This window comes from Lissotriton helveticus, chromosome 10, assembly GCF_964261635.1.
Source record: "Lissotriton helveticus chromosome 10, aLisHel1.1, whole genome shotgun sequence".
In the NCBI taxonomy this organism is placed as follows: domain Eukaryota; kingdom Metazoa; phylum Chordata; class Amphibia; order Caudata; family Salamandridae; genus Lissotriton; species Lissotriton helveticus.
In genome coordinates, this window is record NC_136071.1 from 42,302,826 (window position 1) to 42,328,273 (window position 25,448).

Sequence of the window (25,448 nt, forward strand, 5' to 3'; positions counted from 1 at the left end):
GCTGCATTCGAGTTAGACTGCAAAGAGCAGCTTAAAAGGAGAATGACACCAGGTGGCTCCAGCGTGGTCCATATGGAATTGTTTCAGGGAGACAGCAATGCAATGTGAATCTCTTGGAGCGTAATTTATTAAGTTTAAACTTTTACTTCAATGCATACACATTTATTCTTCAGATTATCAATAACTTGAGGATTGCGCTTCCAATAACAGATACGACATTTTCAGGCTGGTGGCGTGTCCATGATGTTGACTGATAAGCATCTCCCTCTCAATGGTCAGTCATACAAAACTTTGCAACCTCACAATCTGGTTTGTCATGGATCTTTTTAAAAAAAAAAATGTTATTGAGAGTTCATGAACACAAGATAATCATTACAATATACGTTAGCAGCAAAGTGAATACAGTGTAGAATAAAGTGCATGTGGAGAAAAAAAGAAAGACTGAGAGAGAATAAATAAGAATCAGATCCCTAAACAACAACCGAAATCCATTTACACTGATTTCATTTGAATGAATGAATTGGGATCTTGTAATGCGCAAACTTAACCCAGAGGGCATCAAGGCGTAGACAACAAACAAACATAGGGTCTCAGCAAGGAAGGTAGCACAGAATTAGTAGACCTGAGAGAAGAGCCAGGTCTTTAAACGTTTACGGAAAATCCCCAGTGAGGGCTGATTGGAAAGTTCAAGGGGAAGAGAATTCCACAGTTGAGGGGCCAGGATAGAAAAAGCTCTTCCTCCCCACTTTGCCCTTTTAAATCTGGGCACAGAAAGAAGATTCTTAGAGGCCGAGCGAAGGGTTCTGCTGGGAATGTAGGGGCTGACAAGGGACCTGATACCTTCAGAAATTGATTCAAAAACTGCCCTATGGGCCAGGCAGATAAGCTTGAAAGAAATCCTGGCCTGGATCGGTAGCCAGTGGAGATCTTTCCTGGCCTGGGTTGCAGATGCAAGCCTAGGGAGGTTCAGGACCATCCTGGCTGCGGCATTCAGCACCATCTGGAGGCGATGGAGAGACTTCTTATTAATGTCACCATAGAGCGCATTACAATAGTCGAGCCTGGAAGAAACCAGGGCAACTGTTGACTGTTTGTGGGCTTCAGGCGACAGATATGGGGCAATCTTTTTAAGCATCCGGATGATGGCACAGCAGGTGGACACTGTTCTGTTGACCTGAGGATCAAAGTAGAGGAACTGATCAATTAGTACGCCAAAATTCCTGGCTGAATGGGTGGGTTGGGGACAATCCCCCAAAGAGGGAGGCCACCAATCCTCAGACCAGAAGTCTTGGTTTCCTCCAAAAATCAAAACCTCCGTCTTTTCCCCATTTAATTTTAGATAGTTTCGCACCATCCATTGCGAGACTGCCTCCATACATGTTCGAAATTTAAGGGCAGAATCTTTTGCTGACTGAGTAGTGGAGACAATGATCTGGGTATCGTCGGCGTACGACAATACCTGGAAACCAAAAGATCGTATTTGAAAATAAAAACATATCAAAATTTCAACAGTTTAAGAGCCATTCTTAAAGTGCAGTGTGCATAATGCATTAATCGTAGTAGGTTCGCAGAGAAACTTGAAGGAGAGGTTATAATCAATATCCACCATTATCAGTCTAGGATTCAAACACACTCCAGTATTTATCATATTTACTACTGGCCCCAGATCTCAATGCATATTTCCTTTCCCTCCCCTGACTCCTTAATAGTTTTGCCTTCCATGCTTGAAAGGTTGGTACAATCTCTGATTCCAGGACTGAAGGATAAGTGATTTAGCTATCAGGGAAGCTATAAACTGGGACTCATCGTGAGGGTTTGTCATGGATCTTGCGGTCTTGGACAGTGCTTAATTTGTAAAAAATTAAGTGCCAGTGCTCGGGTCAGGAGGCCACTGCAGCTTGCACCAAACATTCCCCCCTGCCATGCTGCCAATGATAGTAAGAAAACAACTACTAGCCATCACACTCCCACAAAGTGTGACAATTCAGACTATTTCAGGCCCCCTAAAAATAAGAATGGCTTTGGCTGCAGCAGATAGTCATTTTTATTGTATGTTGAATTAATAATTAACTGTTGTAGTAATCTCTAAATTAGCCAGACAGCGCCACCTTGTGGCAGACTGTCACAAGCGCCGGTGTTAACAATTAACTGCCAGTGCGGAGCACCAGAAACCTCTGGCTCAAATTTAGCACTGGTCCTGGAGACGGGCAACAATCAGAAGTTGACCGAAATTAAGAACCATTGGGGTGCCTAGACTGACAGGCCCAAACTCAGTTGCTGGGCTGCTTTGAAGCTTCTTCTTTACCATGTGCTATGACCGGGCACTGTTGCCTGTGAGGATGGCTGGCGGTTTGAATTTATTGCTTCAGTCTGGACCAGTAGGAATTGACTAGGCACGGCTTCCCCCCGCCTCTCCCCACTAACCAACCGCGTCCCCATCAGCACTCCTGTGGGGTGTTCGGAGGACATGAGGCGCATGTAGGTCCCAGATCATGGAGAAGGGATCTCTGTGGAGCCTGGTTCAATTCGGGATGGTGCCCTGTGGGGAGGGAGAGTCACCCTCTAGGGACTTGGGGAAACATTCAAAGCAGCTGTTCAGGTGTCCTCCTCATTATATTAACTTTAGTCTCACCAAACGGCTGGTTACTGGATACATTCCAAAAGATTCACCATCTGCCAGCATTGTGCATGCTTTTGTTTGAAAACATCAACATCTTGCAGCCAAGGCAATTGGCTATGTCAATGCTTGTTGGTTATTGTGTACACTTTTCTTTAACATAAATTTTTTTTTGGGCATGAGGCGATCAGCAGGTTCATAGACAGATCGACTGCATAAACTGCTGTGAAAAGTGCAGACAAACCTGGGCCATCTTCCACAGGGAGCAAATGCAAGCTTAAAGTTTACTCACAATGACCCCATGGGGCAAGCACAAGAGATCAGGCTTGGACGAGGCATGTAAGGGAGGGGAGCAATGCTGGCGTACGCATAGCTCCAAAACAAAGGGAGACTGAGAATAAACCAATCTGTCTGCCTAGGCCTCATTAGCCAAGAAATGTAGGGTGACCAGATTCTCAAAACCAAAAACCGGGACAGGTCATAGACATAGAAGTAAGACTGAAAGAAGTAACCGCGGCTTTAAGTGGGATGCCGGAGAGGGGGCACTTTCAAGAATGTGACCGATCTAATTAAGGGTGGGGCTTAAAACACATAAGTGAAAAAAATCTGTGCTTAGCATAGTGTCCCGCACGAAAAATTTGCTGCTCCTGTCATTGTATCCAGATAAATGATACAAGTAACAATACAGATACAAGAAGCCTGGAATAATAGCTTTGCCAATTGTTGTTAGCTGCATAAGCTAAAAAAGCAACTGTGGCTTCGTCGTACATAACAGGTGTATTTGTCATAATGAAAATAGTTCAGTTCTGGAATGATGCGACTGTGAAAGAACTATAACCCATCTCTTCGAAGGCAATGAATAGTGGTTCTGCTGCAGCCGTAAGATTTGTTTTTTCACCCGGAGGGCAAAAATGGAGAGCCCAATAGAGACCGGTCTCAGCACCTGTGATAAGTAAAGCAGGCGCATCGAGACACTATTTAAAAACCGGGACATTTACCCGATTAACCAGGGCACTGTGCAATAACCGGGACATTTCTGTAATTTGGAGCAAAGTGTCAGGACACTGCTCCAAAAACCGGGACCATCCGGGGAAAACCGGGACGTCTGGTCACCCTAAAGTAATGCAAACTGTTGTATCCTGTGATTTACATGGCTATGTAAATCAGCCTAGGTCTTCCCAGCTGCTCAGCCGGAGCAAGAGAAGGTGACGGAATGTTGGTGTGCCTGTGATGAATGGAATGCCTGTGTGGATGAGTGTGTGACAGTTGGAGATGGGCTGAGCAGCTAGGCAGACTGCTCCTGGTGGGGCTGGCATAGGAGTTACTAGAGCTGGATTACACTTGTACATGCATGATCCCTGTTTGATGTTGCAAGACATGGATTATTAAAGAAGACTTCAAGAAACCTACAACCTGACTACAAGCTCTTATACAAGGTACAACACAAATTTTTTTGAACCTGCCACTTTTAGCAGTTCCTTTTTTTCTGACAATCTTATATTCCCATGTCATTTGTAACCAAGATTGCACGTGAAGAGAAGCAGGGCCTCCTGAACACCAGCGACCGGAAATAGCTTCCATCGTGGTAAGGTAACACAGGAAGCTGTCAAGAGTGACAAGGTGATGGCGTCACAAAGACTAAAACAAGACTTATTCTTCCAGATTTCTGGAAATACTCCAATATCAAGTCAGTACTGGAAAAACACGACCACTCGTAGCATGCATGGCCGGAACCAAACATTCACTTCATAGTGTTTCAGGAAAAAACTAAAAACATGGCTGTTCCCCTGATGATTCTCTGCTCCCCATTTTACCGCCTTTTCCGCAGCGCTGGGCAGCCCTTGGGCAGCTATGCGCTTTATAAATACATAAACAGTGTAAAGCACTTAACCCCTTGGCCGCGGCGGTAATTCTGCCGCGGCGCTGGGGGCGAGGGGGGCCACGTGGCTCCGCCATGCTCGTGACGGAACCACTCCGTCACGAGCCACAGGCGCACTGTGCTTGTGACGGAGTGGTTCCATCACGGCCCCGCCCGCTCATTAAAACTGCCGCGCAGGCGTGGAATTCCCGCAGCGTGGACGGGGCGGCCCCGCCGTGACGGAACCACTCCGTCACCAGCACAGTGCGTCGGTGGCTCGTAACGGAGTGGTTCCGTCACGAGCACAGAAGGGGTTAAGAAATGTACTGAACTTTATAAAACGACATAAATGGTCACATTCCATTTACAAAGACAGATCTTCTGGAGTCGCATGTATCACTGGACACACATGTTGCATGCAACAAAAATAAACACCTGCAGAAATGGCCAGAGTGTGACCAACCACAAGGAACTACTTCAAAGGGAACTGAAATATTCTTCTTGTTCGCCAGGGTAGGGTATCCATCAGTATTCCGGATGAATGACCGTAAGCGAGGAAAGCACCGCATAACACTGCGGAAAGCTGTTTTGCATGGCTTGAGTTAGATCTGTTGGTGGCATGGTGTGAGGTTTACTTATATTTTTTTTGCAGTTTTTAGATAGCACAAACTCACCATGAAGGTAGTGGAGCACTTTACATGAGCACTAGCTGTATTACACATGGGCACATTAATATTATTTTGTGGCACAGGGGAGATTACGCGATTTGACGAGAATCACAGGATGATGAGTTGACGCCAAGACTCACTGGTTCCTTGGCATCAAAGTTGGTAGCTCTGGACCTAACACCTCAACTTCCCTGAGTTGACTGTTTTTTTGTGATACACAGGGCCCTGGTGTGACTTGATTGGTCTAAATGGGACACTGGTATGTTCTGGGTTGATTGTGTGTGTCATAAGAAACTGTGAGTTGGATGTGCCTGTGACCAGGGCTTTAAGTGGGATTAAAAGAACTGGGTGGGGGTCTCTCAAAGCGGTGTGGCCGATGTAATTAAGGGTGTAGCTTAAAAACAGTAAACGAAAAAAAAACTGCATTAGCATAGAGTGCTGCCCGACTGGTATTTTACTGTTTCCGTCACTGCATCCATACAAGGAACATTATACCTACAACAAGCCAGGACTATTGGCTTGGTCAATGGTTGTTAATTGCATAAGATAAATAAGCAGCAACTATGGCTCTGTTGTATATAATATTGAAAATGCTTCAGTCCTGAAACGATGAGACTGTGTAAGAATTAAATGAGACTCTTTGAAGTTACATCGAAGGCTTTGAGCAGTGGTACTACTGCAGAGGTAATATTTACTGTATCACCCTGAGGGTGAGAACAAAAAGGCAGAGCCTTGTAGGGACCCTGCATTTGGCACAATAAAGCAGGCCTGCTTGTGGCATTTAGTGGCATGGTAATACTCTACTTCTGACCGTGCACTGATCCACATTTCATGCCAGTGGCGGCTGGCATGGATCTGGGGTGAGTAAGCGGGTGCAAAAAAAGTAAAATACACTTACCTACTACCTGCTTGTCTCCCACGTGGTCTCTCCTCCATCGGCCAACCAGGAAGCAGCCAGGCTACCCTAAGCCAATCACAACGCTGCAATGTAGTGTTGTGTTTGCTCAGAGCGCCATAATTCAGCACCGAGACAGGGACTCAGGGTCTGGGCATGTTCTCTACCCCGGCTATAATGCTGCCTGGGTGGAGAACATGCTAAGTGAGCATGACTGTTTGGATGGCCTGAGACGGCCGACCAAAGCATCATGAACACTTGAATGTGCCCACCACTCCTCCCCTGCCCTGCCCACATGCTGCCGCATAAGAAGGAGCAAATAAAAATAATATCAAGTTATTATCATTTTATTTTTCCTTTGCATCACTGCTGCAATGTAGTGGGGCGACGCTCCTCCGCCTTAGCGGAGGAGCTGCCACTGTTTTATGCAAAGTTTACAATATAATCTCTGCTTTACAAAATGTGTTTCAATCTGGGTGTAAGCTTTGCCACATCAGCAAAGATGTGCTAGGAATAAATATGGCGACAAAAACAAAAGAAGGCTTGTTTCCAGTCCGAGGAAGACCAGGCCTGGCAGTTCGGGCTGGACTGTTCCCATGGGGAGCAGGGTCAAGACTGGTTATCTTATGGCTGGGTTTAAACTGGAATGGCATGGGGAGCGAAGTAAACAATAGATTTAGGCCCAGATCTCTGTATTGGGGTGAATGTATGACATTGTTCAACATTCTGTCCATCAATTGTTCTTTTTGCATTTGTCACCTCGAGTGGGCCGGTAAGCCCAGACGTGGGTCCAGTGCTCTCCATGCCCCTGGAGTCTAGCTAGCCTGGCTGATGAGGGGGTGAACCCCGAAACCGGTCCCAGGATGCTTGTTTCCGGTCCGGGGAGGACCTGAAATGGCAGTTCCCATGGGAAGCAGGGTCAAGACTGATTAGGCCCAGATCTCTGTACTGAGGTGAGTGTTTGGTATTGTTCAACATTCTGTCAATCAATCGTTCTTTTTGGAAAAAATATGGCAGCATTAAGTAGAAGTCTGGTGAATAAACCTGGCTGAAGAGTCATCGCCTGCTAGGGTGCACCATGGAATGCCGGCATCTGCGTCCATGAGCAATTACTTCCAGAGCAGCAGGCCAGTCTCTTCCCTTCCAGTTGGTGAGACACCACAATAAAGTGTTATGCCAAAAACAAATGCAGGAATAGCTGCCATCACAGAAACAAACGACTTGTATACCAATCACCAATGCAGATTCTAAAGGTGGAACAAGTCGATCATCAAAATGCTGTGAGATGATCCAAAATGCGATGGACCCCTAATCCATGCAACGGCTGGAGAGGGCTCAGCCCGACAGGTCAGTGGATGAATGGGGCGGACCTAAAGCCCGCTATGTACATTGTTTGTTCTGTGTTGACATGAACCATCACAACAGCTAAAATGGCTCTCGCGAGACCTTAACAAGTATTGGCAAAGCCAATAGGTCTAACCTATGAGAGCTTTTGGCTTTGGCAATGTTTAGTAGCCATGCTGTACAGCAGCGTGGATACTTTGCAGGGTGGCTTTTTTTAAAGAGTGCATTAGTGGGAACATCCTTTACGACGCAACTTTTACAACGCACTACCATTACGACGCAACTTTTACAACGCATGTCATTACAACGCATTGCGCTGGGGGGCGCTCTAGGATAGGGAATAGATTTAATTTACTATCCAACACCTTCCCTACTATCCACGGGGACTGGAGTTGGAATAGTAAATTAAACTATTCACTATCCAGCACCCCTTAGCGCTATGCGTTGTAACAGCATGCGTTGTAAAAACTGTGATGTAAAGGTAGGCGTTGTAACAGTATGCGTTGTAACGTCATACATGCGTGCATTAGCGCTGGATGCATCATAGTTCTTTTTTTTTTAGCTATGCTGCATAGCAGCCACACTACTATGCAGCACGGCTAAAAATCATTGCCAAATTCGGCAATGCCAATGCTGTAAAGCAGGAACAAAAGGCAACGACAGGCCAGTAACTTCAAAGACGAGATCTATTGGCTTTGCAAATACTTGTTATATATTGGCACAACACCACATGATTCTGAGCAAATACATTTATCTCCCCATGCATGAAATTGGGAAAAAAAATGGCAAAAAAAAACCTAGCAAATAAAAAAGCAATTGCGCCCATGTCTTACTAAAAATGCATTTGGAAGTAGATAATGTCTGTTTTCACAATAAAAGCAGATAACATCTGTTGTCACAAACATCCATTTCATATGAGAAAAGGGCTTCTTTTAATTGCTTGTGGCACAGCAAAACAGACACTTATGGCAAGAGTTTTAACAAAGACGACAGGGAAGAAAAATAAATAAAAGTAGTACCTCAATCACAGCAGGGTCTGCATAAGGACAACAATCAAGCAGAATCAATCAGTACTTGGCCCATGCTCCAGCCGAAAGAAGAGGAAGTGAAGCCAGCACACGCCACCCAATTAGAAGGCTGCAAATAAGAGTGACAATGAAGCCAACGAATGGTAAGCAATGGGTGGGCTGCAAACCCCTTGTATCCACTATCTCTCGCAAGCAAGACCGATTTACTTATTACTGGGCACCCTACATACCTATAAGCAGACTATGTGTCATTTGAATGAGTGGATCCTTTGCAAAGCTGCACTCTAATTCCTGGGGTGTTTTGTGTGGGCACTCAGGCCAGATGTCTAAGGTTTGCTGTGTGAGTCCTGCTTTTGGGCAGTTATCTCAGTGTCCCAAAACTGTTTTCCAAATCACATCTACTCTGAATTAGAACATTGGAATGTGGAGCCCTCCATTGAATACAATAGAGTGCTCCGGGCTTCTAAGGGCCGGTAGGAGCCCGCAGAGCAACGTTCCAATGTTGCTTTTGCTCACAGCTGCTGCTGTGAACAAATGTCTCTCAGAGCCCAATGGGATCTAAACTCCCTCGAGCTCCAAGAGGCCTTTGTTTTTAGTTATTAGAACCGTTTGCCCTCTAGGGGCAGAATGTTCTAATAGCCTTAGTGCCCTCCCAGCGGGCTCTACTGGCCATTAAAAGCCCGCTCCCTTTTTAAAGGCCTTCGGCTCAGGTCTTCAACACTGGAGCGGGCCTTTAATGGTCGGTAGAGCCTGCTAGGTCAGGCTCTAAGTCTACATTAAACACGTCTGGTATTTAGAGAAAAAAGAGGCATTTCTTTTCGCTCTCATCTGTGACCTAATCCCAGTGATATTCATGGAGAAGGGATACCAGCCGAGCTTGACATCTGCCATATCAGATATCACGGACAACACATAGACCAATTGTGGCAAGTGTTGAGGAACAGCGCGGCCTGCAGTAGGTGGCCACCCAGCCCTAGCCGCGTGATGGCCCCTCTCCACAGCCAATATCAAGGTTGAAGGAGAAGAGTAATATTGAAGGGCCACAGGTGGACCTGACTGCAGCTGACTGAATGTGACATAGATCAGCTTCTGTGCTCGCTCTCTGATAACGTCACACGCAATTGTCTATTATTAACACGCTGACGTTCTGTGTGATGTCTGTGTTATTGTGCAGGTAGGTGCACAAGAACTCACTCTCTTTTGTGGACTCTAACTTCTTGCTGCACTATTCTAGCTTTGTGTGAAACACTATCAAGCTCCCGGTGCTCAGTCAGCAAAGTGAGAAAAATGTTTTTTTGTTTTTATTATTACTTCAGCCATTTAGCGGCTATGCCTGTCATGGACACTGGACTAACTATGAGAGGCCGGAAAAAACATAAGAAAATGCACAACTCTATTTAAAAAATATCAACTTAACACCCATATGAAGCTGAACAAATCAAAACTGTGCTACTTTAATAAAAAAATATCTACAATCACAGATTCCCATGAATAACAATTCATGACATCGACAAACCAATGCAAGGTGCAACTGGGATTAAAATCACTTTTCTCTTCTTGAGCGAAATTGGTTCAGGTGGTTCGACTTAGGCGATCCCATCTCTCTAATCTGTAAAGAGGTTAAGTGATCACAGCATATTTTGAAAAGCAGGTGCATAACTAAAATTGCACAAGCTGAAATCCCATACAAAAGTCACAAATAGTTAAAATGCATCAAAACTGAGGCCTGTGGGTTTCCGCACTTTATATAAAAAAATCGGAAATAGTGAACTCATTTTTTTAAATTAAAATAAAAAACACACAACAGGGTGGGGAATGTTTAACCTGAGTGTTGGTAGAATGCTGGTCTTGTTTTGTGCACACAGGACCTGCAATTTTTTAGGTCAAGCCTATCATTGCAGCGCATGCGCTGTCCGCTTTGCGAGCCATGCAGTATTCAGTATAGTGTGGGAGCTCCGCCCATCTTTTTCATTGACATGTCTTGCTTTGTTTGGCTGCTGCCCACGTGCCTGCTCCTGCTGGTCTGTTCCTATCACTCCTTCTTTACAATGGCAGCTGAAGGGGAGAAGATATGTCTGCCGGCCATGTTTCTCAAGAGCGCATGTGAAATGGAAACAATGCTTTTTCTTGTCTGTGTTCTCTTTCTGTAATATCTGGTAAAGATATGTTGCATCTTCATGTGGGTGAGGAGAGTAGTCAGGAAAACAATACACCCCCGCCCCCTCTTGAATCACATATGGAATGGCTTTTAGAGAGTTAGTGAGCGGGCGAGTCTACGTTGCTTAGGAGGATTCACAAGGTTCTCTGTCCACAAATAATTTTGCTTAAAGATTAGACCAAACAATGCATTTAGCAGCACAATTTTCAAAAAATTTGGCCAGCAGCCATACATTTTCAAGACATTTCTAGAATGTATTTTGAATAAAATTATCAAGTCAATGTAAAATCTAAGAAAGAGTTCTCTTGTGTATATCACCCAGTCTGCTTAAAATGCTATTTAGACAGACTTGATGGAAAGTAACCTTAACTCAGGCCTTCAGTTCAGAACAGGAATGCACTCATTGGAAAGGATTCGGGGGCATATTTACAAGCCTCTATCGCCACCACAACGTCACTTTTTTTAATGTTGTGAAGGCAATAGGGGCTCAGCCTTATTCACAAGGCGGTGTAAAGCCACTTAATGTTGCTTAATGCCGTCTTGTGACTAAGGCACCCTTTCATGCTATACTTAGCTTGAAAGGGGCGGGCAATGGGTGTTGTAGTGGGTGTTCCACCTCAACAACCATTGATTTTTACGCTATTTACAAGGGTGACGTAAATATGGGGCAGAGCCAAAATTAAGACCAGGAAAAACCTGGTCTTACCCTGGAGCAACGAGGAGAAATGGTTAATTTCTTCTCGTTTTTGCTGTTTCTATGTGTGCTGCTTTGTGCAACATACATAGAAACAGCACAATGTCATTTATTGTTTATGTGCAGGAAGGTTTCCATTGCTGCATATAAACAATCATTAAAAAAATGAGGTTGTGCTACTTCTGTGTGTGCTGCATGAAGCAGCACACCTTTTCAGATTGTTTTTGTGCAGGAAGGGACACCTTTCTGCACATACACAATCATTGCCCTCAACGCAGGCACCCTTGCACTATGGTGCACAGGGGTCTGTGTTGGCGCTAGCCAGCTAAATTAGTGCCATATTGTTGTAAATACGGTGCAGCCCTGTGTTTTGGAAGTGGCAGAGCGGGGCGTTAAGCCAAGGATGCTAATGCCGCGCTCCGCCACTTCCTTGTCAATATGCCCCTCAGTTTACTAACAGCAGCCTGCGCAGTAGCACCTAGATGTAGATGGTGTTGAAGTCCCTTATTCTGTAATGAAACATGGGGGTCCAGGGTTGTAAAGAAACTAAGTTACAGCAGGTCAAGCTTGAGGTGCACTTCAATAGTAGGGATGGATCAGTTCAGTTCTGAGGTTCAATTATGGACACATTTGAGGTTTTCTGGTGTAATAATAACAGAAGTCCTGACGTTTAGGAGGTAGGTGTATTGTTAGGATTCTGTAGGGTTACTTGAATGCTGAAGTAGCAGATACTCAAATTATAGACAAGATGAATTGGCAGAGATGTTTTTTTCCCAGAAATATAACAGCGAGGGTGCTGCCTGTGAGGGCGCTTTGAACTGTGACTTAGCGAGTGCTTAGGTAAGGAGTTCTCAGCAGAATTGTAAAAGGTTTAATCTAGGACTGTGTTTGCATGTGCAGCAGTGTTGTGTCAGGATGACGCGTAAGGGTGTAGCTCTCCTGGTTAACTCGAGTGCTTTGAAGTCATGTGTGCCACCTTCAGCCACGAATGGCTTTTCAGTCGGTGTTTATAGCTCTAAATGAAAGAATGCACAAGAGTTCATAAACCCCAGTATTAAAGTGCTGTTGGCTGAAAAGTCAACACTTGGCCAAAGTGTCACACATGACAGACACTGCTAAGAGCACTAAATAAATTCCAAGTTGAAGATAGGAAGGATTTTCTGTAGGCAGCTGTGTTCAGGGCTGGACTGGCAGTAGCGGGCACTGGGCAATTCCCCGGTGGGCTGGAGGGCCCGGATTTGTGCTCGTGGGGGCCGGTTTTGCATCAGTGCTGCATTATCGGACCCCTGTAACAAAAGCGGGAGCAGTGCTTTGTAGTGTAGTTCCTATATTCCCAATAGGCTCTGCGGATTGGAATAACATAAACAGCAGTTTAGACGTAGGACTGAGGTCATCTAGGTCTCTACTGACTATGTTAGACTTAATTAGTTTTGCCAGCTAGCTCAGAGGTCACTAGAAACTTTCTCGAGTGAACAGGAAGGGGTTAACTTTCCTGAATAGACAAGAAGGGATTAGTTTCTGACAACCGCATAAACATGACAACTTTGCTCCCTCAGAATAAAGAGTGTATCTCTAGAGTCGTGTGAAAACAATAGACAGTTATTTCACTCAGTCAATCGTGCATGCTTAATTTCACCAGGAGTGCAGAGAAATAGAGAGACGGGCGTTTTCAATAAAAGGTGCTATTTATTGAGCAGTCTTCTTTCTCATGCAAGAGAAATTAATTACCACAATTGCAATTCTTATCATAAAGTGCGTACAGTAAATGGAGTATTATGATACTGTAAAAGCATTGATATGGTTTCTTAGCCATATGATACTTTAAAATGGATAAAATATATACATACATAAAAACATTGACTAACGTACTCAACTGGTGCTTCTAAGATACGCCTACCCCGGTGTACCTGACCTAAGCCTAATACGTGGGAAGGAATAAGTAAGTTGCAGTTTAAGTTAAGTTGTTTTTTTGCCAAGAATCTGAATCAAGAATTCTCTTAAGGGTTTAGTCAGCTCCGTACCTTGGTTTTAGAATGAAGGAGGTCTTGTAGCTCTCTCTCAGGACTCGATCTCCTAGCAACCCGCAAGGGTGACTGGAAACACCGGAGCTGGATTTCTTGGCGTGAGAAAAGACAGCGTCTCTCAGTGCGTCAAATGGGAGGGTCGGCTTCCTTCGGCACTCGCATCAGCTGGGCTTCGGGCAAGTAGATAGCCGCTCTGCTCCAAACCACCATGTGTTTGCTTAAGGCAACTGTTGGTATATTTATACCTGAAAGGTGCCGGGTTTGACGTAAGGTTGGACATAAGACGTCACTAAGAACTAACAGTTCTTTCTGGACTCCAGGAGTTCTTGTGCAAATCAAAACAAAAGCAGGGGAATTTCCCAGGCTGCTGGAGGCTTGGTTTGTTTAAAGTACGCGTTGTACTTTCTAGGAGTCTATGGGAGTAGCCTTGCCGTATTTGGGACTGCATGGGCTATGACTAGATATGGACATGATTCCTATGCCTTTATAAGGATATGTTTTGTTATAACCACATAAGGGCATGAATCGGGGTAATCTTGATTAGGGACCTAGATAGATTCACAACAGCTTCTTGCTAGCACCGCCCCCACTACCTCGGGCCCAGGGCCGGTCGAACAGCAATCTGCCAGGGCTGGTAGCAGTTTCCAGTCCATCCCAGGCTGTGTTTAATTTTAGCAGGGAAGTGCCTTCATTCAGTAGCAGAATGCATCACTATGGTTTGATACAATTTGATCCAATGGGGACAAAGAAGCTGTCTGAACACAGCTGGAAGGCAGTTGGTTGTGCTGTCTTTAGTTATCCAGCAGAGAGGGCACTCGATCTGGAAAGCCCAGAAAAGTCATCACTAATGCACCCTTCTGTTAGCTCTCCAGGCTCATAAGCAATAGCTGATAGTTAATGAGTGACTAACAAAGCTGTAGGTGCCATGCACTGATCACCTTTAACTACAGTTGGTGACCAGCAGTCCTTGGAGGGCAACTATATGGGCGCGGGCCTCAGCGATTCTACCCAAGGAGCTGTCTAGAGCCTAGAAACCAATGCCAGCATTTTGCATGCCTCCCACCTGTACAAGGTGCCAGCCGGCCATGCTTGCAGAAGAACACTCGGTCCCAGACCACCTCCGGGCCACTAAGAGACGGGACTCCGGGGAAGGGCTCTTGAAATAGAGCGATTATGCAATATTCAGGGGCGGGCTTGGCAAATGGGTAACCGGGAGCATTAGAGGAAAATAATTTTTGCAGACATAAGGGTCTCTTTCTCTGGTTTGTCTGGAGAGTGGAGACACCTGAGCCTGCGAAGAAAGGGACAAAGGTTTGTACAATAGAGTAACTAGGAAGGCTGTGGCCCGGTACAAAACAATGCATTTATACTCGGGGACTCTGGTCCCATAAGTGTGACCTGCGTGCATGATGTTTTTTTTCATCTTAAAGTTCTTCAAGAGAGCTTAACCTTATGTGGAGCTGACTTTGAATAATGCAGTACAATTTAAATGGTAAAACACGCAAGTACAATTGCTTGCAGACTATCCGGCCATTTATGCCCTGGTCCTGGCATCGAAGCAGACACAACAAAGTTCTGGAATGTTGTGCAACATGTGTTCGATAATCCAGACTCGTGTTGAGTCATTCTTCTTGATCAGTTGATTGATAGCATTTATGTAACATCTCTAGATAACTCTTCTTCAACCGGTCAATGGAGACATGCCGCTTGATCCTCTGCGATACCAGAGTCCACAAACACTATTATGAGGAAGACCTGTAGATCTACCTAAAACCATCAATCACAAGGGACACCCTCGCTCACCTTAAAAAAACTCATATCAGAATGTCTTGGCAGTTTCTTCATGCTCAACACTCAAAACACAGAATCATTCCTCTTGTCTTCCAAATTTAGGAATAATTTGACCCTAACTCTTGCCACAATTAAATATCTAGAATTTATTTTAAACTCCACACTCGCTGTCATCTTAAATATCAAGCCGGTGATGGAGTCTTCTAGATTCGAATTCCACTCTTAAAAAACAAAAATGTAATCTCCCTGGATCTATTATCTGGAAAGTGCCGTTCAAGCTCCAGGTATTTCAAGACAACGTCAAGAACGCTACTCGACCAGCTGCCGCCTTAATCAGAACTATACTACACAGTAGCTAGACCGGTCACTGACACCCAAAAAAAACATCATCCTGATACTCTGTGATCTGCCCTGCCTTTTAATAACAAGAAACAAATTCAAACAATATTGCATCACTTAACAAGCGACACAAATGAGTAAACCCACCTACCCAGATTACTCACCATTTCTGGTGTATGAAGGAAACTCAGAAGTTGAAACTCCCTACAACTTGAAGTGAATACATTCAATACCAGTCTTGCTCAGAAACCTGTTCTCCAGATCTGCAACTACTGCTTGAGACTTAGGGCCAGATGTAGGTAATCCTATTTTACAGATTCATAAATACCGAATTTTACCGATTCGGTATTTATAAATAGGTAAAATAGAAGGGGGGAGATGTAGGAAGAATCGGTAATTGAATTACCGATTCTGTAACAATCAGTATTTACCGAATCGGTAAATACCGATTCGGTAATGCCCATTGATTCCTATGGGCATTGAAGCCCATAGGAATCAATGGGCATTACCGATTCGGTAAATACCGATTCCAGCAAGGGTGCAGGGGGTGTCACTTTGACACCCTCTAGCACCCCAAATACTGGCATGTGTGCCATGTGGCAGACAGACATGCCCTAAGGGCATGTCTGTCTGTCACATGGCATAGGTGTGCATGCACACATGTGCATGCACACCTGGATTCGGTATTTTACCACCCAATTGAATTGGGTGGTAAAATACCGAATCTGTAATCCCTTAGGGACTCTAAAGAGTCCCACCTACATCCCGAAATTATCGACTCGGTAAAATGACCGATTCGGTATTTTACCGATTCGGTAAATTTACCGAATCGGTAAATGTAGACCCTACATACCAAAAACCCATTTACCGGTCGGTAACGGCCGAAATCGGCCGTTACCGATTGGTAAAGGGCCACCTACATCTGGCCCTTAATCCCTTGACCTCAGAACAAAACTCCATCATCTCACAATTCGAAAACACCTAAAATCTCACCTGTGCCATTTCTTGAACTAATCGTTAGTCTATCTCCTATAAGACAGTACAACATTAGAATGCAAAGTATATACTAATCCCCAAATTGACTAACACTTTGTGACTCTTTTATGACACAAAGCGGGTGTAAAGTGTTGTGGTGTCCGGGTTTGCGATGGATAATATCCCAAAGTAGCGCAACATTGTCCCATGTGCTGCTTTGCATTACTTTGCGTTAAGGGGCATTCAATGGGTGGTGCATGGGTGTTACCTAGCAAACCGTCCATGAGGTTTCACGCAAATCCTCATCTACAAACATTGGTAGATTTGTTGGTTAATTTGCTCAAACATCTTACGCCTCCTCCTGTGCAGCATTATATAGCACACTAACACGGTGGGAAAAGCCTATACGCACAGTTTTTGTACTGTAAGGAATCTCTTTCAATACAAACCGTATGCGTTTGAGAACGCACACACCCTTTGTTAGTAATTTGCCCTTTGTGGAGGGTAACCCCCTGAATTTTTGTCATTTTGTTGAACCAGTCTTTTGCTGGCTATTGAACTCCAGGTAACCAGTGGGAAAGTGCTTGTTCTGCTCCTTTCAACATGATGAAATTGGCCTACCTGCGATTGCTATATTTCACTTACCTAAAAGTCCCTAGTACATGTTACCCAGAGGGTACCCAGGGCCTGTAAGTTAAATGTCACCAATGTGCTGCAGCACTCACTGTGCCACTCATTGCAGTAACAATGCACATATGTAGCCTGGCTGTGCAGGTTTGAATTGCAAATTTGACTTGTCAAAATATCCCCTTCTGACAGGTCTGAAACTCTAATTTTAAATATTTATAAGTCACCCCTAAGTAAGCCTTACTGCCCATTAGAGCAGGGTGCATGATATGTAAAAGTAGGGCATGGAAATGTTAATGTCAAACATGTCCATACACTGACTAGCACATCAAAGCTATTTCCACGTTAGCATGGTTGGCTGTTCCATAAGAAAGCATTGGGATAAAATATTAAGTTTAATAAAGGTTACCTGCGCTTAGGAAACAGGTAGAAAATATTTCAAGGACTCCTTTTAACAGTAAAACCAAATCCAATTTAATGGCAAGGTTGAAGTTTCTCTTGTCTGCCTTAAGCCCCTGGATGCCTTTGGTAGCGTGATGGCTTCTCTGTGGTGTGAACTGTTCCCAAGAGTGGGCCCTGGGTGTGGGGAGGAGTTGTGGTCCCCTTGACAGGATGGCCTTTGGGGCTGTGCCCAGACTCTTGGGGCCTTTCCTGTCACAGGCAGATGTAGCTTTTTTTTTTTTTTTTTAATGGAATGTCTCCCCTTTTGCCCTTCTTGCCAGCCAAGCACAAGCCCCAATGGGAGGGACAGTTGCCCCAGAAATGGTTAAGTGTGACCTCTGGGGTCGGGATCTGAGCATCTTCTTTGACATTCAAGCGTCAAATTCTGCTTGAATATCATATCCTGCTTGACAGGTCAGCTGGGGTTTTTCATGTGACACATGGGCACACTTTAAAGAGACCTTCCCTGTCACAGGCAAATATTAGCTGACACGTGGGCAGGGTCCTTCTTTTGTCCTGCCAGCCAGTCAGGCCCCAGTCACAGAGAGACTCTATTTGACAGGCCTGGTGAGCTTACATTTAACATATTGGGTGCCCTTCAGAGGAGGAAAACAGCATGGCAAAACAATGTGTGTGCATCCCATGTCTGGTTGCTGAAACTCAGCTTTGTTCTACGAGACACCTATCTGAGGTTGTTGTGGGTAGAGGGACTGAATCAACATGGATTTTGGTGTTAGATGTGGTCGATACCTGGATTACCATAATACACTCACCATCCACACCATGCCCTCAGAGCCCAAGTTTAGTGTCGCGGAATTCTTTGGCCATTTTCAAAATACTGCAATAGGATAGTTAGCTCCAGAAACCTATGCCCCATTCATTAGGGTATCCCCAGGGGTCATTCCTACCCACAAGTTAATGCCAGGCATAATTGTGACACCTTAAGGTACTCACTTGAGGACACTCCTGGGCCTGTGGAAGATCAGTAGGGGACTGGACCTGCTGTCTTAGGCCTGAAAAGAGCTTAGAAGACTGGGCCTGCTCTTACTCTAGTACGAGAGGTGGATTCCAGTGGTCATAAGTCTGATCTGTTATAGCTACAGCGATACTGCTAGCTACACAAGACATTTTTTGCAACTGACCAGTGGCAACTAGACCTGGTCCTGTTGGCCTCTGCCTGTCACGCTGTAAATCTCTAAGTGCCCCCCCGCGAGGTGCTTTATAAGTGTACTCCTGTGGTGAATTAGGGCTTTTAAGGAGTAAAGTCTAAAATCTTAGACTAGGGCGAACCTGCTTAGTGTATCCAACCAGTGCTTCTTCTCAGTCAGTGTCAAATTGCACCTAGGTGCTGTTGTTCTACGGCAACAATTGACTATCATTGGAGTTTTGTGCTTCTTGGCGCCATTTATGAAGAACACATCAACGTGCATGTACGCATTTTATTTACTTGAAAGAGTAATTAAGTATGGCATATCCCCTGTCTGGTGGCCCTCACAATGAGGACGCATTCCCACCCCCTAGAACCAATTCAGGAACTAGGGGGATCATAATCAACAATCAAATCTCGATGACGGCCAAGTTAACACAGTCGCTCCTCGTGCTTCCCCCTCCAAGCTCCTCGGGAAGATTTTCAGATGGATTCCACTCAGCGCTTTTAGAAATCACCCAAGCACTGAAATGCACTGTACGTCAGTATCACCACTCAGCTTACCAAGAGACTACAGGTTATCCAGAACGCATCAACCAGACTCATGCTCAAACTCGCACATACATATCCACAAACCTCCGACCTCCACTGGCTCCCAGTTGATAAAGGCACCCTTTTAAAAAAACACACACACCCCACTGCATAACCAAAGTCCTATGTAACTGAACAGCAGCATCAGCTTCCACAAACCAACCAGACACCTCTGCTCTGCCAGCCTCCTGCTCGTCCAGATCTCTGCATCCAAAGAGCCAGAGGCGGCGGCTGCACCTTCTTGTACCTGGCACCTAAAGCCTAGACCAACCTCCCACTCCATAGCAGAGCTGCTATCTCTGTCCCAGATTCTGCAAATGCTGAAAGCCTGGCTATTTCAGTAGGCCCAGTCAGGGCAATTCCCCTTCTCAAGGTGCCAGGATACTCCTCCCGCATGACGTGCTCCATAGAAATAAACCTAACATAGCATAATGATCACCTGAATAACTCCCAGTCTGGCTTCAGTTCATGCTGCAGCATCAATACCGCTACCATATACATCGCAGACGATGCCCTCTTGATCACAGATAAACATGAAACCTGCCTCCTGATACTGCTGGACCTCTCAGATGACTGACGGAGCAAAGCATTGCACCCTGGACTCTAGAATGGGATTCACCTCCAATGTCCTTCACTTGTTCGCCTAGTACGTTTCCAACTGGCACCAGTTTGTTCACAAGGGCATGTCCAGGTCACAAAAGATCCCCATAACCTGTGGAGTCCCCTGGTACTCCATACTATCTCCTGCCATCTTCACAGAGTCCCCTGATGCTTTACTTAAAGATAACCTCAAGATTCACCAATGTGCAGAGGTTAAACAACTCTACTTGTAAGTCTCCTCTGCTTCAGACATCTAACACCTCAAACTCTGCTTGCACTTCATCCAGACGTGGATGTCCAGCGCCCACCTGGAGCTCAGTCCAAGAAAGACAGAGCTCCTGTGATTTGCCAAGAACAATAAACAAGATAACCTTAGAAACATGGCTCAATAACATAAATCTTGAGGTCTTCAAACCCGACGTTCACTGAATGAGAAGTAACTTCGAATCACCCTGGATATCAACCTCAGTCTCAAGGAACACATTGCCTGGTACCTGCTTTCTCTCCTAAAGAACCTTTAGGCAATCCCACACTTTGGTAAACAGGAAAACAAGAAATGGGAAGGTACATGAATGATGTGCCTATTATCACACAATTGGTGAGTGGTGAGAGCCGAGACATGCATCTAGGTGTCTGTCATATTAGAGCTCCCCCCCCCCCCCCAGGGGTGAATAAAGACATATGGCAATAATGTATATGTAATTTTTGGTAAACTGCTAAAAACTCCACTGCACCAATTTTTAGAATGATTCAGTAAGCAGTCCTTGGTATACATTATAAACGTTAGGCATCCTGTCATTTCACTGAAAGCCGGACTATAAAATATGTTGAAATGTGTGCTTTTGATATGAACCCAGGACTCTTATTCACTAGGTCACTCCTGTTCCATTAAAAGTAAAGTGCAGCTCATGGGAATTGCACACAACAAGAGAGGAAACCTTAATGGCCCTCGTCTTTACTTAAGGGGATAGTTTAGTGTCACTGCTTGTTGTGCGGATTTTGCTAAATACCCTAATAAAGACCTGCATTGATTTAAGTTTCTTTTTTTGAGGACAGCAACACACACAGCCAACATCTCAATCACCAAAAACGGTTTTTGGTGTGCCATGCTGCCACTCTGCCTGTGGGCATGGGATTTCTCTGAAGCTAACTGAATCTCTAAACATCCCTGCTCATATTGTGGGGTAGTTGTGGCGGGGAGCATTGGTGAGGAACACAGGGTGGTGGGTAAGAGGTGGTGGCATGGTATTCCCCCGTAGCATATTATACCTTCCCCTTGAACTCCACCAGGTTTTTCATTAAGGCACTGGTCCGAAGTGGCTTTAAATGGAACTGTGAGACTCACTTTGAGGGTGGACATGGCACCCCCGCCTCCTGGGTTACTACGCCAATGGTAAAACAGAAATACAGGTATTCAGCATTCGTTAAACGTCTTGCTGTGTGCACCCCCCCACCCCCCCAAAAAAACTGGCCTGAGCTCTTAACTACCATTTCATAAACCACACCAGAAAAAAGCACCAAAGAAAGATACATCAATAGCTGGGCCAGCATTACTGACAAACTTAGTAAAGTCATCCAGCACCCATTCCTGAAAGAACGACCAATCGCATTTTGAAAAATATTTGATTTACTATTCAATCTTGTGTCACTTTATAAAAAGTAATCGTGCCTCTATGCCTCCCCATTCCATAAAAAAACAATACCCTAGAAAGGCAGATCTTTCCTCAAAAACTAACGTCTTTATTTCATTATATTCTTATTTTATCGCTTGCTTTCCTTTCTGTGTCCCTTTCATTCATGGACACGGCATGCGATACACGCAAGGTTTCGCTTTGAAGTTGCTGTCCAGGTCAAAACGCTGCATAGTTTTTCTTAGCCCGTTCAAGGTAAAAGACAACTGCAAAGAGCGACCAGTCCGTTGGACACCTGGGGTGTAGGGCTTGGTGGAGGGGCTGGGGGCACGGACAGGCAGGACCACGTCCACTCTTTGAAATAAATGGAGACAAAAAATAATCGATCACATGCATGGGAGGGGTTCGGTGATAAGTTGGCTGCTCTTTGTTAAATTTCTAATTCAAAGCTCTAAGACTCCAAACTGTATTGACAAGATTCACTGAAGAAAATGCAGTCACCCCAGGGGTGATAGAGGCGAGGACAAGAAGATACACTTGTCAAATGAGGGGCAGCACTGGGAGTGAGTCAAGACAATGCGAGGAGTAGTCATCTGAACTCGAGGGTCTGCGAGAAAGCATGTTAGACCAGGATTAACAGAATACAGCTGTATGAATTCCGTGGTAGTACATTGGGGGCAGGTGCTTCTTGATCTCAGGGGAGGAGTTATGGGATTATTCACTTTGTATTCAATAGTTGGTGAAGCCTGTGTAGCTCTGTCCTTGCGTACCCGTACTTTGAGGTCTAGAGTCTGATGGTCCAAGTAGATCAGAAACTTGTTGGAACACAGAGGCCTGTCCTCATTCCACCTTCTCTGCCCACCAGCAATGTCTAAGAAAGGAGAAAATTCACAATCTGGTCCAAACTACTCCTGTGCCTTGCCAGGATTGAATATTTTGGCCAAAAGTGGACGGCTTGACTGTGATTTCTCCTCAAACTCCTTCACCTTGGCCAGGCGCTGCTTCAGCTGCCGCTTGTCACCCTTGTCCATCTTACGAGCCTTCTGTGCCTGGATCTCCTCCTCCGTGCTGCGCTGTGTGAACTTCCAGCTCCGCTCAACCTTTGACCCCACTTCGTCTGGCGCCTGGCTGGCCCGCTTCCGGTCCGCCTTGGCAAACTTCTTGCTTTTCTCCACGTTTTGCAGGTAAAAGTTGGTCTCCCGCTTGGCCTGGGAAACCTCAGCCCTCATGCGTTGTTGCCGTACTTGTCGTTCATACGCCAGGCGCTCGCTTAGGTGGGCCCATCGGAAGCGGTGGAGGTACTAGAAAGAAACGAAAAAATTTTGAGTTAACAGCTGGAACTTTTGGAGCTATCTTTTGCTCCCTCACTCACACAAACCATCAAGACTTGCTTTGGCATGGATTTTGCACTTTACCTCCAAAAACCCCAATATATTTAATTTAAAATGGAAATAAATTGGCAAAAAAGCCTTCTCAGAATTCTGATTTGCAGGCAGCAGCTCAACTTGCATTACTTTCTACATATCCTTGATACTTACTTTCCTCACCTGCCACAGCAGGGGAGGATGGTAGCTGGATGAAATAATTTGAGAACTCTTTCAGCTTTGATGTTTCTTATTTATTTGGCACCTCACACCGGGACTTCGGTGTCATGCGCATCTCAGAATCTGATACTTAGCAGAATTTTGTATCAAAAACTTGTTGGACAGCACAGCCAACTAGCTGTGAATGGGATGAATTTGGGTGAGCAACTGGCAGTGGAACTCCACAGGGGCTGTGATGTTGTAGAAGTGGTTCATGCACAACTGACACGCCACAGTACGTTTTCCACCTGTAATATCCTCTCTCCAGGTTTTTTCAGCCCCACTCCCAGCAGGCAAAGGTGCATTAACTACTCCCCCCACAATATGAGAACACGCTAACTGTTCTTGCTCACAAATTAAAATTCTTTGAAATCCAAGTGTGAGATGATCAGAGAAATCACAAAATTAATTGGAGAGAAAAAAGGAGGAGCAGATGGCGTGGTGAGGGGACATTAGCGTTTTGGGTCACACTGAAAATGCATTATGGATAAATCAGACAATCGCAGGCTGCATTTTGACCCTACTATACAATAACACAGTGGTTTAAAGTATTTGGGGGAAAAGCTGTAAGAGGCAAACTTCTGCAAGTTCACTAAACTAAACGACAGCTGTGGGAGGGTTTTTATTATGTAGTGGGGCTGCGCGGCCAGTAAACCGCCTCCACAGTGAGAATAAAAAAATGGAAGACTGCACCTTCATGTTCCAGAGATCATCGTGGAAGCGGTTCTTCTTGCGGGTGCCCATGGGGGTGTTGTTCAGACTGGATGCCACCAGCTTGGCTATACGCTTGTCGCGGAACTCCACCCAGCCCTCCGTGAAGTCCTTGGCATTGGTGCCCGCCTTCTTCTTTTTCTTACGTACAAAGCGGTCTGGAAGAATGAAGCAGAGGATGATTTGTTTGGGATAAACAGGAACAGGAGACACTTCGAGGAAATGTGGGACAGAAAAAACAGGTATAAGAGGGTGCATCAAAGGAGGTTAGGAAAAAAAACGAAAGCAGAATGTTAGCAAGGGGAACATGAAAGAGACAACAGCAGTAAAGAGGAACAGAGACAAGGAGGCCCAGGTTAATGATACTGGGAGCAGAAGAGATGAAGGAAAGAAACAGGCATGCTAAGTAAAAGTGAACTGCCAACCATATCTACTCTCTGCTGCCTCTAAAACCAGCTAACTGTTTGTCAACATGGAACCAAGTCCTGGTAAAGTTCAAGAAAACTGTACAAGCCTGAGCACTTTGCTAGATTGGCCAGATAGACTGGTGTGCCTGGAAATATGCTTTAACTGTGGTGGAACCCAGTTACAGAAAGTTCAACGACAACATGCATTAGTCGGTGTTGCACAGCCATAGTTTACACTACTAATTTAGACTGGATATTTAATTTGCACAAACGCTGCATCATAACACTGGCTTATTGCCGGTGGCTAGCATGGTGTTCTTCCAGATGCGCTTAGCCTCTGCCCCCCACCCCATGTGACTGCCTGGTTCCCAAACCAGATAACCAGAGGAGACCTTAGTCTTCCCAAGAGGTTGGTATTTGTAGACACAAGAGGTGAAAGCGGAGACCCAGGAGCCTGCAGAGCTAGCACTGAACAGGCGCGCACTACTTTGTCGTTCTCTGCCTCCAGCTTGCATGGACAGGACACGTGGCTAGGAGTCCGGCCTGTAATCAACATGAGCTTTAGGACAGTACTGGCCAGGCACCAGAACCGTACCCTAGGAGCAGGTGCTGTACGCAGGAGAACGACCACATGATTATCAGGTTAACGCTTGTGCGACACCGACCATGCGGTCAATGATGAACAGAGTTACTGGCTATTTTTAGGGGGGTGTGGGAGTTGGTGGACAGATGCCACTTTAGACGGGCCATGGGCATTGCTTTGACAGGGAACCACAAACAAACAAAAGGAGGGCACATGAGTGTGTTAAAAGTCTCATTAATGTTCTGAAACCCCAAGTTTCTACGTTATTTCCAGAATAATGAATAAGTCCGTATTATATGTTTTGATCCTTTTATTGTATAACATGCCATGGTATGAAAACTCATACTTTGCATGCAACCGTGAAAACTGGTAAAGATTTCACGGTTGCATGTGAAATGCGGATTTCTGCATTATAACGGCAGTCCCCAAACCACTCAGCCGAGCCTTAATAATGCCAAGGCTACTAAGATTATGCAGCATAGAGGATCAAAGCATGTGGCAAGGTTATCTAAATTATGTGGTAAAAAGCTAATTATGCGCCTTATTTTCCATCAATATAATTTTTATTTGAGTGAGAAACAACATTTTTGGTGAAATACGCTAATTTAGTAAGTTGTATGCCAAAGTATATGGCACATGCAGTAAATCCATAATTATGTGGTAACCACTGCAGCCACAGAAGTTCCAAAGCCCATAGCTCTAACTATTGTACTATGTTTTCGAATTAATCTAAACC

The 25,448-nt window shown here is 45.0% G+C and overlaps 1 protein-coding gene across 2 annotated transcripts in view; it reads right to left on the reverse strand.

Moving 5' to 3' along the window:
- Positions 1-21,516: 21,516 nt before the first annotated feature.
- ABT1 (activator of basal transcription 1) overlaps positions 21,517-25,448 on the reverse strand; it is a 39,237-nt gene continuing 35,305 nt past the window's right edge. For both annotated transcript variants that reach the window (XM_078664136.1, XM_078664137.1), the window contains exons 3-4: positions 23,705-23,880; positions 21,517-22,729 (exon numbers count right to left, since the gene is read on the reverse strand). In XM_078664136.1, the coding sequence (XP_078520262.1) occupies positions 22,334-22,729; positions 23,705-23,880 (572 nt within the window). In that variant the 3' untranslated portion in view covers positions 21,517-22,333. The remainder of the gene's footprint in view (positions 22,730-23,704; positions 23,881-25,448) is intronic.